The sequence below is a fragment of the Drosophila erecta genome, unplaced genomic scaffold (assembly GCF_003286155.1).
Source record: "Drosophila erecta strain 14021-0224.00,06,07 unplaced genomic scaffold, DereRS2 tig00000000-arrow-pilon, whole genome shotgun sequence".
NCBI lineage: Eukaryota > Metazoa > Arthropoda > Insecta > Diptera > Drosophilidae > Drosophila > Drosophila erecta.
The window spans coordinates 12,651,977-12,665,490 of record NW_020825194.1 but is presented as its reverse complement, the minus strand read 5'-3'; the positions used below and the strand labels follow the sequence as shown (position 1 = coordinate 12,665,490).

Here is a 13,514-nt window from a genome sequence, read left to right as displayed (position 1 = left end):
GCGTGTCACGCGGGGGGCGGCCAGCGGGGGCGTGGCCGGGGGGAGCTTGGGAGCGGTTCCGTGCAAGGTGAGCGAGTTGTTATCATTACACGTGTGTGCGAGTGCCGTCTCCCTCGCTCCCGCTGCTCCGAGGGGGCATATCAAAACATAACGAATATGGCGGCGATAGACACGCACACAGATACACACGCACACACTCGAAATCGCGAGAGCTTTGTGCTTACAGCTTATTTGCGTATCTGTGTGCGGAGCTGGAAAAAATACTTCCGCATTCGCATGCGGCTTGCGAAACAATAACAAAGAAAAAAATACAGCACAATGAAATGAAACCGAAGGGGCAGCCGAGCAATGATAAACTAAACTAACTAAAACTGCGGCAAAAACCACCGGCAAATGGTCTCCTTGTTTGGTTTCAGTTTCACAACTACGGGGTGTCATCTGCTCCGCCATCCACCTAGGCCAGTACAATGTGCCACATGCCACATGCCACATCTCGCGCTCTCCGGCATTGTAATTAATTAAATTAAACTGGCCCAGCGACTCGCGCTGAACTCAATTGAATTTTATTTGAATTTTATTACAACCAACGACACAATGAAACCGAAACAGCGGCAGCAACCGAAGGGAACTTTGTATTTCCTAGTTTTCCACGTTTTTATTTTTTATTTTGGCCGGAGCATCATAAGCTTTAGTTGCAACAGTTGCAGGCGGACATTGGCGGACAGCCACATTGCCGCCTGAACAGCGGAACAGCCACATTTTAGTTTTTCCAGCTGCTTTTAGTTTCGACTTTGGATGGTCGGCTGGCATTTGCGACGCAATTGAAGTGGCCCTCTATGCCACCGCCACCAAGCCCCATTTTCCTTTAATCCCCCCAGCGACAGCCCCCTTTCCCCCTTTGAACCGCACACCCCTGGCTGGACATGTCGAGCCATATTTTGCCGCCTGCCTGCGCTTTTTGTTTTCAGTTTTCAGTTCCCAGTTTGCGCTTTTTTCATTCTTTATTTTGATTATTATTGTTATTATTTTTATTATCAATTGAGAACGTGGCCGGCATTCAGCACTGATGTTGCTGCTTTTTGCACACTTGACTAATAGTTTCGACTGCGGCGCGCGAGGCTTATCAATTGAAATTGAAATGGAATACGCAACCATCAGTGGCGAGTGGCAATCGCTACAATTGCAAGTCGGAAATTTAATGCTCTACACTTGTCGTCACTTTAATGGGGCCAAGGGGCTGGCTGAAATATCTAGTCCATGCACAGACACACACGAGTTCTTCCCCAAATGTGAAATTACTCTTATAAAAGAACCTACTTCTGACCCCAATTTGCGTTGCATGGTAACACTGAAAAATGGGACGCTAATTTGAATTGGCTGGTCACATTTGATTTTGATAGGACTGCAGAAAAAGTCGGGATACCCTCTCCGGTCAAAATAAAAGTTCCCCATTTGATTAGAGCGTTCAGTTAGACTATGACACCCGGCCCCGTCCCTCCACCCCCGACGGCCAGCCAACGTAATCAAACGTTAGTGTTTCGTATTTTGTATTTTGTATTTTTTTTTCGTCGCCGCCGTCTTTAAGTTCGACGTAGTCGTCGCGACGTCTGAGCGGGCAGTAATTGAAAATTTGAATTATTTTGCAATCAGCTGTCGTCCCAGTGGAATGGAGCATTGTGAAAGCCGGCTGTGGAGCGGCGGGCAGAGAAATGCGATGGTGGGGGGCGGTGAGAACTCTTTATGTAAGTGCAGTTAAAGCGGCGTCTATGCTAAATAGCTGGGCGTGGCCGGTCGAGGGCGCAGCTGGCCGACAAGACGGAGACACAATTTTATTATAGATATTATACATGGATCGGGCGATGTCCGTGACTTGGTGGCCGGTTCCGCTAATTTGTCGCCACTTATAAATTATTGATATGGCCCAGTCTCCGTCTCCGCAGACGCCAATCGTTGCATATTTATGCAAAAGCCGTAAGCCAAAGTCGAAACACAAACACACACAAAACGAACGAATAAAATTGCTATTAAAAACCGGGTAGGACCGGCAAAATAAGCGGCGGTTTCTTGCCTAGGTAAACAGACATTCTGGTTGTTTACTATGGGCTAAAACCAAGAGGTAACGCCACAAGTTCTCTATTCCCAAAATCAAGAGGTCATGCCATATGTTCTCTATTCCTAAAAATAAGATGCTTCGACATGAGTTCTCTATTCCTGGGGCCTATCATCATGATTTTGATTCATCTTCCGTGAGTTCCGGTTCTTAAGCTGGTTCTACTGACCTCCTTGCCATCTCAACTCTACCGTACTACACTTTGGATAACTAGGGGCTGTACTCACTTGTGCTGCGCCGTCAGCTGCGATGGCACCTCAATACTGTGTGTGGTGGTTCTGCGGCGTTCGCCACTCATGTCGGCGAGTCTGGCAAAGTCCGTGTCGCGATCCTGGTCTGCCAGACGGGCGGAGCGTCGCGATTCCAGCAGACGCACTTCCTCCAGTCGCTTCTTCAGCTCAATGGGTTCCTGCGAACGGAATGGGAAAGAGAACGGACTTGGGTTAGTCAGAAGCTTGTTATCGCCTGGCGGCTGCCTGGTGCTGTTCAGCAATCGCCATGAGTCACCCGTTTGAACAATTAAATTGCACAACTTTATTGAGCATACCATTACAAATTAATGACCCAGTGTGGGCACTTTAGAGCGATTCCTAATTGAGAGAACGGCGACATGGAACACATATTCCTGGGGGTATCTGCATCTAACATTGTTGCATCCACAGCCGTCACGCAAGGCGACCGTTTCCCAATAATTGTAGTATCTATACCGCGGCGGAATCCCTGGAAATCTGATTTGATAATAGGCTAAAAACTACTACCGAGAAGTGAAAACCCAATTAAATTACAGTTCACAGGGCAAAAACTAAGCGCAAATTCAACGAATGATTCAAGGTTAATTACAGACCACCGTAAGCACTCCTTATATACGAAACCACCTTAACCAGGTGAGTATGCAAAAAAAGAGTACAAATTATAAGTATGTGGGCGCTAATAGAGAAACGAAGTTAAATTGCAATCTCTATGGGAAAACGGGGGGAGGGCAACCTTGAATGAGGTCACTTGGTAACAGTTGCATTTTAGCCATATATCCTTATGCAATCACCTTTTAGCGTATTTTTCAAGATCTCGTCGCTCAGCAATTGATTGTGACACTTATTATGCCAAACATCTGCATTCAGTTATTTGTATATTGTATATTTATTTATAAACTTTTCTCTATTACACTGCACCAGAACGAACCGCAGCGAAATTAAATGAGACAAAAGGTAAGTATATTATTGGGGTTTTGGTTTTCCTTTTCGGTTTTATGTTGTTTCTTTTTTTCGTTTTATTTTTTTGCGCTACAATTTATTACGGGTGATAAACTGGGCTTTAATTCGATATTCCGATACCGAATGTTACAATTTGTTTTTCGCGTCTGGGCAATTTGTTGAATGTGCGTTAATTGGGCACAAAAAGCCGGCCGGCTATATAACGGTATTCGGGTGAAAATACGTCAGCGTTTTGCCTTTGCTTACGCTTTGCTTTGCGTATCTGACGGATACGCGGCACGCACACTCACACTCTCTCTCGCACGGCGCGTGTTTATTTTTAATTATTCAAATTTTCGCTTGATCTTCTTCGCTTTCTGAATTTGTCGTTCTGAATTTGGGCCACTAGGCCTCCGTCGTTCCTAATTTGTTTTTATTTTATATCTCCGGTAAGTTGGCAGTGGTAAAACTCAGAACTCAGAACTCCACTCTCCACACTCTCCGCACTCTACGCACTTCACTTGCACTTTTCGGCTGCCCGGGCTGTTTGCTTTTTCACTCGGTTAGCCAGCTTTGGAGTTACTTTTTGCGATATTCGGTCTTGCGAATTTTCAGTGTTTTGCGAATATTTGTATCTTTGTATCTGCGGTCTGCTGGTGCGAAGGGTTCGCGCGCGCTTTACAGAATGATTCTGTGCGCTAAAGTTGCCGGGCTTCTGCTTCTGCTTCGGCTTCTGCTTCGGCTGTCGTTCGGCTCTTGCACTCGGCTCGCTCTCTCAGTTTTCGCGACTGCGCTCTCTTGCGGCCATTTGGCATTGGCCATTTTCCGGTTTCTTATGACGTTTGTTTTTGTTCCTCTGCTTTGTGCTGGTCTTTCGCATGCTTTGCCGTTCCGTTTTGTTTATGTATCTTAATCTCTGCTTTACTGCGCCGCCGCCGCGCTCTCTTTCACTCGAGCAGCGGGTGATGGGTGTGTAGAGAGGGCGGTTGGAAAAAGAGCGGATTTACGTAACGTAACTCAAAGATACAAGTGATATCCAGTATCTTGAGCTTTTTCGCTGGCATCGCGTTGAAAAGAAAAAAACTGGCTTTTCTTTCTGTTGCCGATCCGATCTTACTTTGATTTAAGATTTAAGAGCCATTAAATGTGACTTAAGAGAAATACCTTCTGGTTTATGACGTCGGGATGACGAAAGCGCTTCGTTTTCCCCTCTAAATCGACTGGGTTTTTTACTGTTTACAGTTTTTTGTTTGCTGGCTTGCGCTTTTTGAGCTTAGCTCACGCTGGGATTTTTATACCTCGCTGGGGATTTCAGCTGGGTTTTAGGACCTAATGCCATCATCTTTATGCGGTGTTTATGACGGACATACTAAAACTTGATGAAGCACTTGCACATGTAGTTCAGTGGGGCGGGAAAGGGGCCTGACTCAAAGTCGAACTCGTCTAACTCGAAACACAATCTGCAGCATAAAGAGATCTACTTTGGGGGCAGCAACACCGCTTGCCTACTTAAAAACATTTCGTTTTTATTCTTAAAAAAACTTGATTTATCGAAATCATGTGTAAATCTGAAGTTGCAGTGAGTTTTTATGATAGTAGTACTATAAAAATAAATAAGGAAGAATAATTGCTATAACTGAGATGCTGCTAAAAATGAATGAACAATTATTTCAAATGACATATCTAATGACTTCCGACTTCTTTGAAAATGAGTCTACTTATTCTTGTTAAATTCGGTTTTTTATCTTGCTAAATATTCCAGTAGCATTCATTGTAAATTCAGAGAGAAAACTTCTAAAGAAAACCGATGACAATTTCGTTGTTGGAAAAGCATATCAAAGCGGGGAAATGTTTTTCCTGCCGCTTGACCCCGATTCCTGGTATTGAGTAAGGTCTGGTGCCTCTTATCAGTAAAAAGCTCTGGCAAAAATTCCACAGAACGATATGTTTGCTCAGCGGTCTGGCCGCCGGAGCCCTAACAACAATTTTTAAAGATATATTTCCCACAACCAGTTCTGGGTTATCGGGTCTTCTGCCATGCCATCCGTGCTCAAGTGAAAGTGGAAACTTGTTTGTCATTCGCCCCAAGACGGCGATTAAGCGGCGGTTTTGACGAAACCGAGCGAGACCCCAATTTTAATTTTAAGCGAAACCAAAATATTTGACCAGAGAGTGAAATGCGGTTCCGTACGGTCAGATTATGCGGACCGAACCCAGCCGAACCGATAGGCTTGTCCAGTCGTACAGATAGCCGGCTATCTGGGACACCCTCTGGCCTTGCTACCTCGCCGCAGAACAACAACGAAAGTGTGCAAAACCGCGCCCCTGGGCATACAACTTTGGGTTAGGGTATAGGGTGTAGGGTGTAGGGTGTAGGGGACCTATGATTACGATTCCGCAGACAGAGTCGTATGTTTGTAAGAGAGCAGTTGCACTGATAAGCGTGCAGATAAGGATGACCACGCCACAGGGGCGGGGCAGAACAGGGGCTGTGGCCGGTGAATTACGTTGGGTAAACAAGCATCGAGTGATGCAGTACGTGTATCCGTCAGATAATTTTAGGAGCTGGCGGCGCACATGCGCCGAAATATGTCACTCCCTCCTTGCGATCAGCCTCATTATGTGTTTATCAGACAAGCGTGTGGAACTTTCCCCTGCGATCCTCGCATCCGATCACTTGGAAATGCGTGATCGCGTGCCGGAAACCTGAGACGCATGCGAATTCATCAGATAGTCGTAAATATTCTGCGTTTCGCCTTCGGTGGCGAAATGAGTCGAATGGAGCGCAGTTTTTTGGCAATCCGATCGAACCGTGTTTTGAAATTCGATTTGGAGTCGAGAATGTGTCGGAAGTGGGGCTAATTATGGGCTATCGATTGCGGTATATTTGTACAAATATTTGCATAAAAAGAAATTGTATAACTTTATCAACACTAGAAGTGATACCCAACAACTGGTTATATTACCAGCTTTAACCTTTCACAGCTAGGACAATGGCACAGAAAGCCCATATGGAATGCGTTCGAATTGCGACTTAATTTACGAGTTTTCATTGGTGAGTTTCACCCCTGCTGGAAAACTCTGACCCATAACTCTGATCGCTCATGGCCCGATCATCGTGCATCCCCTGGCAGAGTTGATGTCCAGCGCACACCCCCTGCGTGGCACCCCCCGTCGGATGGCTACCGCCATTGACAGCCAGTTAAACCCAATTAAAGGCTATCTATATCTGTATCTGCATCTGTATCTGAAACTGCATCTGTGTCTGTGTCTGTACGACTGGCCGGCAAATTGCCGTATCCCGGAGTTTGCTGTCCGCTTGCCTCATTTGTTTGACTAGCCCATGTTGGCTGTTGGTTTTTGGCCCAGAAGGTTGCTGCAGCTAATTGCCCATTACCTTGGGCCGAGGCAGTTTTTATTTTGTTTGAGCTAACTGCAGCAAGTCAAAGACTTTCAAATGCCAGTCGACCGAACGTCGTTTGTTGCCAGCTGCCGCCAATGACGACGTCGTCTTGTGCAATTATGCCCCTTGCACTGGAAAGTAATTCACGGGGATATACTTAGAGAATTTATATATATGTAGAAATAAAATTAAATGCTGCAAATTGCAGTGAAAACCAAATATATGTACAATGAGAACCTATGCATTTGCAATAAAGCTAATAATGTACTGTTAATTACTGGAAACTACTTGAAATTGTGTGAGCCACTACTGCATTTGCAGTGGTAATGTTATTTTCAGTGTAGTCCCGGCTGCTGCAATTTTCGCAAGAATACGCGAGAGTTTGCCCACGTGCCAAGTCGACTTGAGCAGCGCAATTTGGGTTAATTGTCTGCGGATTAGGCAGCCCTCATTGTTGCATTGGGGCACAAAAAGGCGCTAACGCCCGGCATTGCTGACACTTGGGGATATACATATGTATATTGGGGAATGTGGCCTGAACCGCGTGTATATGGGCTATAGAGCATTGCGATCGAGCATCGACCAGCGACTGGCTGACTGACTGGCTGAGTCAGCTGCGGATCGCTGAACGATAATAAATCCAGCCATTGTCATTTGAGGCGTTTCGAAAACGTAACATTCGCCTTCCGACTGGAGTTGCTTTTGTTTACCTTTGGAAAGGTTGAAAACACACACACGGCGGCATGGCAATATCAGAATTTACGTAAGCCGTCATGTCTTCCGATCATGCAACTTCTGCAATCGCAATTGCGCTTCAACTTGAATTGAAAATGAAAATCGGAATCGAAATCGAAATGGAAGGAAAACAGCCGGCTGAGATTGTAATTGAATGACAAATAGGCTTCGGATGGCGCATTGCATTTGAGCATGAAAGTGACTCAATATCAATGGTTTTAATATACATATGAACTGACTGCCGGAAGCGTTTTGTTTTCACAAAGGGCGTGGCCGAAACACCCGAATATCTCGAGTACAACCTCCCGCCGCATTTGCCAACCTCATTCACTCATTCAACAAGTCAGGGCAAATGGAATTGAATATTGTTCGCATTTTTTCAGCTCGCTGTGTCTAAATTGAAAGCCACTTAACCCATTTCGAGCATAATGCGAAACAGTTTCAGCTGCCTAATGGCCGGCAAATGGAGAATGGAGAATAGAGAATGGCCGGGGAGCCTCGACTCGGTTATGCTTTATTAGATCACAGATGCGCCCGAAGTTGTAGGGAAAATAATCAGGCGCAGTCGCAGCCGCGGCTCATCATTATGTAACCCCAAAACACTGGATTTTAAGCCAAATGAAAATCCTATGCCTGCGAGTATTTTCAATTCGCTGCGCTGTCGTAATGTTGGTGGCTCTGGTCAGGTTTAAATTATGACGCAAGTTGCAGGCACATAACAAAAAGTCATCATAAATATTTTATACACTTGAGCAAACAGGATGGGCCAAAAAACTTAGTTACAATAATAAATAATTTAGTGAAAACCGCATCGATTCTTGTTCAAGCAATTTAGATACTATCAAGAAGGGCTCAGCCAAATTGAATGTCTATAATCGACTTTGCATTATAAGCCCCTCCAATTTCTTGCGGTGTGCAGAGCATTGAACACCTATCTGCAATCTCATATCGCCAATCGGTGGGTGGTAGCAGTTAAGGTGGTAGTTATAGTGGTAGTTACAGTGCCACCCGCTGACTTGGGGCGCAGTTCAAGTTGAACACCGTGAACATTATGCAAACAAGAGGCGCGGGAATTGACACATGACCAAAATCTGTACGTGCGGCGCAATGAAAGCTCAATTAAGTTATTGCTGCATAATTCGTTTTCTAAGCCAGCGAACGCTTTCCCAACAGGAAAAACGCTTGAAAATCCACCATTGCTGCTCATTTTTTTGCTGAGTTTCTAAGCAGCACGTACGTAACGTGGCTAGCAGTTCATTTCGCTGGCAATTGTAGATTTAGTTTTCAGTTTTTTAGTTGGCGAGACAGCTGAAAATCCGAAACATAAACATAACTGTAATTGCGGCGTAATTGCAGCGTATAGAAGCGGAAAACGAAAGTGCATCGAAATAGTGGAAAATCAGGCGGGGAAATCGGAGGGGCATTCGTATAATTGTGACCCGAAACAATTTTAAATGCCTCACAATTTCAATCAAAGCGAATCGAATTTGTTTTAACATTTTAGAAAGCACCCGTTTGTGTTTGATACTATTTTTTCAGTTTTTTTCAGTTTTTTTTATTTCAAGGGGTGGCTACGATTATTGGCGGCGGAGCTGCAACAATGAAATTGAATTTGATTTCTTGATCGCCGAGCACCCGACGAAATCTGACTTTGTGTGGAGTGTCTGCTTTAATAAGCCAACAACAACTGGCGGGTGAAAGTAAAAAACCGAAAAAGTGAAACAAAATCCAAGGCAGCAACGTCTCGGCTTTCATGGGTATTATGAAACGCAAGTCGCTCGAGCATTTGGAGTTGCAAATAGAAAATGGAAAAAAGAAGGAGAGGGGAAGGGAGAGGCGGAAGAGAGGGGGCGGGGCAGGTGGAGCTGCCAGGTGAGCAGACAAGCTGGCAAGTCATCCAAGTAAGTTGCGCAGGTGCGAGAAACTTTCAGCGAGAAAAACGCCAGCGGCATTGACTCCATCAAATTGGGGCTTAAATTCAGATTCAACTTCAAATTCAAATTCCACTCGTTTCGATGTTGAGTCAATGGCGTTGTTCGCACTTTTTGGCCAGGAGAGCGTGGCTTTGGGCCATGGACGCATTCGCGTTCGCATTAACAGTTAATTGCCAAAGTGGATGCTGATGGTCGTCGAGTGATGGAGTGCGCGATTGCAACTGGAGGCTACGCGATTGACTTGTCAAGACCCCAAAGTGGATAATCTACTTTAAGATGGGCTCTATTCCCCTATTCATACATTACACATATTCTACATTCCCTCATTCGTACTCAGCATATTGAAGATATCTGAGCCTAGGCAAATATGAGCACGATTTGAAAGTAATATTTACTTATTCATAGCATGTTTGATTTTTATGTGAATATGTTTATTAGCTACAGCAAACATATTGTAATACTTTGGAACATTTCCAAGACATGTCTTGCTCGTATTCTCATTTTTTTCCATCTTTATAATCGCTGGCGCTCAAAAGTCTTTACAAAAATGCCATTTCAAGTGGCAGATTGATATTCGTCAGTTGTTGTGGCGCTTGAAAGCTGAATGTGGTAGCTGCTGCTCGGGGCATGCCACACAAAATGCCGGTTGCTTCTGTGTTGTTTCCACTGCCACTGCCCCCAAAAGTACCGTTATGTCTGCGCCGCGATTGTCTGCGAGTGTGTGTGTGTGTGTGTGTGTCTCTATTTGCCGGCAACCTGCTGATTTCCAAACATTAACTTAATTTTTTCCCATTTTTCCTCCACCATCGCTGGCACTGCGGAATTAATTATGCGTTTGCGCCCAATTTGTAGCCCAGGTAATTTACCATGGAGGGGTGATCGAGGGGCGGTGGGCTGAGTGGCCTGAATGGGCGTGGCTAGACGAAGTTGTTGCAGGCGAAAGATTTGCGGGTGGCTCCCCATTCGGTTTGCTTTTCGCTTTTGGAGTTTGAGTTTCACAATGTTTTGAAATCGCGCCTCGGGCTCTTAAAAAAATCCCGACTTGTAGTAGCAAATAAAGACTTTAATAAGGCGATTGGCCGAACTGAAATTGATGGCCAGAACAAGCGGTCTCCCAGCTTGTTGCATTTTGTGTGTTTGACTAATGGCGCAGAATGAGTTTGGCTAATTAATTTCCCAGTGGGGCACACGCTGGTGAAAGTGCACGGTGAGAAATGAGTGGATGTATCTCGAAGATAGAGAGCATAGGGCTGCAACCACGGGGCGTATGAGCAATGCTGTGCCTGCAGCACTTTGCTCCGCTTTTCCAAATCAATCTTTCACTGGATACTATTATAGCCTGTTCTTGATTTTTCAATTCTCCGCTGCTTTATGGCTTTTCTACAGCGCTGCCGCTTTCCACCATCATCACCTACGTAGATACACTCGCACACTTTGCATTTGTTGAAGCCAAGGTGGCAAAGTATCTATTAGATGCCGTTAACTATAACTACGGCCTTTTTATGCGCTGCCAACACGCAGCTCGTTTTTTTTATTTTTTTCCTGTAAAAAGGCACAATTACGCGGCAGGAAATTGTGAATCAGAAGCAACGGCGATGCTTTCGGGATCCAGTTGCTTTATCCTGCGGCAGCGATTAGCGAACTGAATGCCACATTTTCCACCCTTTCTGCTTTCCCTTTATTTGCACGCGACTATTTGCTGCATTCATTGGAATATGTAGCCATAAAAGTTAATGATTTCCAAATTGGCCATTTGATAATTTGATAAGCCCAAAATGCATAGGAACATGACAAAAATCGTGCATCATTATCGTGTTTGTATGAATGCAGACAACGCCAGTTCGGTGGAGTAATGAGTCGCAATGTGGGCCAAAACACATGAGGCCATGCAATTATGTTTCCGAGTTTGCGTTTCAGCGAGTAGGAGAACGTACCGAGAACTGTGCCAAGGCGGTCCGAAGTCTTGGCCAACTCATATGGATGGTAGGAATGGCTCGGAATGGAATGGAAATGCCAGCATATAATAATTATGTGGCTTCACTTTTGACATTTCGCCTGCATCCGCTATCACCAGCCGGGCAATTGCATCTCTGGCCAGAACAATGGGAACAATGGGGCTCGGCTCGACTCGACTCGGCTTGGCACTGAATTAGCATTAGCATTAACCCGGAAACTTACGCAGCTGTGCGCGGGATCTGAAAAGTGAGTCATGTGGCACAGCCAAATGGCGAGTATGGCCACGTTGCACGTTGCACGTTGCACGTTGCACTTTTGCAGGTGTGGCCTGTCCCAGTTGGATGCCGGCGGAGTTGCAAATTAACTTGTTTGCCATGCGATTAGATGCCGCAAATTTATGGTTTATATGATTTTGGTCAACCATGCGGCAAGTGGGTCAGGCATACAGTACGTACACATATGCTGAGAAGATTTTCCCGGCATTCTTCTTCTCGATGCTCGATGCTCGATGCTCGATGCTCTGTGCTCTGTGACCCACTTGCCAAACGGAAAGTGAAAACATGGCCGTACGTCAGCTGGCCTTAATTGATATTTGGGCCACTCTGTTCGCTGGTGGCAAGAAGCTACAAAAACAAAAAACGTATAAAATTCGCTACCAAGCTACCCAAGCCACAATGCAAAAGTTTGCCTTTTCGGAATGGGGGATTGGGCATTTTGGCATGCCAAACGAGTTGGAAAGTGCGAATTTTTGCACGTCTCGGTATTAGCATAAAACGCAAAACCAAATGCAAAGTATAAAATGAGCAAAATCAAAACTACAAAAGACCTTAGACTGAAGAGTGGAAGAAACAGAGTTCAGTCGTTTTATGCGCCAAATGTGCCAAAGTTATAAAAGCAATGCTATTTATACATCTAAACAGCTTCATTAAAGTTGCAAATTGCATAATTGTTGGCTAGCCGCTGAGTTTCCTCTATGCCATCTGTTGGTTTAGATTATATCCTAATATAGTTTCGCATAAGCCATAATTAAGAAATGAAAACCAAAAGTAGTAGCATAGTAGCTAAAGCTACTTTCATTGGCTTAGCCTAAGGAGTCGTTAAAAACGCTAGAAATGGTTGGCTAATTTCTAAAATTCCTGATTTCAAACTTAAGAGCCCAACATTTTTACGAGCTTCATGCTTGCACAACTCGATCAAAAATATCTCTAAGCCAGGAAATCATATTCAAGTTTTTGCATCAGAAAATAAATAAAGCCGACCTCCAGATAAGCAAACATGTGAGGCGGCAAAACAGCTCTATTCCTGCCCAAACCACTTCCTTCTCCTACCAGCAAATGTGGCTATATCTCAACTGAAGCTCGGACTTCACACTAATTTAACACTTTCGAGTGGCTATATGTGTATATGCAGCAAAAGCTGAGTGCCGGCCAGGGCGGACAGAGTGAAACAAAAAAGGCACAGCTAAGTGAAAAAAGTATCTCATGGATGCCGCGTATCTGCGCCTGTGCAGCCAGCAAACAGCTGCTGATGAGCTACGCAAACAATGATTGGCATTCGTTGTTATCTCTCATGCCTTGTCGAAGTATTTGCACTCTTTGAAAATTGCCAAGTTGCGAAGGAGGCAGCATCGGCGGCTTTGAAAACTTTCAAATTGTTGCCCATTTGCCATGATATGCCGAGTGGCATGCGGCATTTGGCATGGGGCAACTGCCACTGGCAGCTGGCACCACCACTGGCACTTGTTGGAAATAACTTAAAGCCGGGCTCGTGGAAACTAAAGTTTAATTAAGGAATCGACCTGCGTCGTTCACAAGAAACTTACCGACCAACTACATAATTAAAATCTAAAATCCGATCCCAAAGCCAATCAAATGGCAGTCGAACCCACATAAAACAATGAGGAAGTGCTTCACTTACCACACGCCAGATGGGAAATCAAACTTACTAGGTATCTAAGGGCTTACCCAATCATGGAGCACTTTGGCAATACGCACCTGCAACGAAAGAGAGCAGAAGAAAAGTGGGTTACAACGCGGTGTTTAACTGTTCAATAAAACGTGGCAACATAATGCCGCATTTAAATGGCAACAGCGGGAACACCGGTGATTGTAAATTTGCCCCGGACTTTTTTTTTTCAATTTTATTTGTTTTTCCCAACAGCTGTTGCCGGCTATTTTTGTTGCTGA

At 44.8% G+C, this 13,514-nt stretch overlaps 1 protein-coding gene across 3 annotated transcripts in view; it reads right to left on the bottom strand.

Annotated features, from left to right (window-relative positions):
• Nucleotides 1–13,514, bottom strand: part of LOC6552210 (zinc finger protein 704) — a 120,006-nt gene that overhangs the window by 59,550 nt on the left and 46,942 nt on the right. For 2 of the 3 annotated variants that reach the window (XM_001980693.3, XM_026979223.1), the window contains exon 2: nucleotides 2,338–2,519. In XM_001980693.3, the coding sequence (XP_001980729.3) occupies nucleotides 2,338–2,519 (182 nt within the window). Of the gene's footprint in view, nucleotides 1–2,337; nucleotides 2,520–3,152; nucleotides 4,050–13,514 lie in introns of those variants that run through there. The other variant, XM_026979220.1, reaches the window with a different exon arrangement.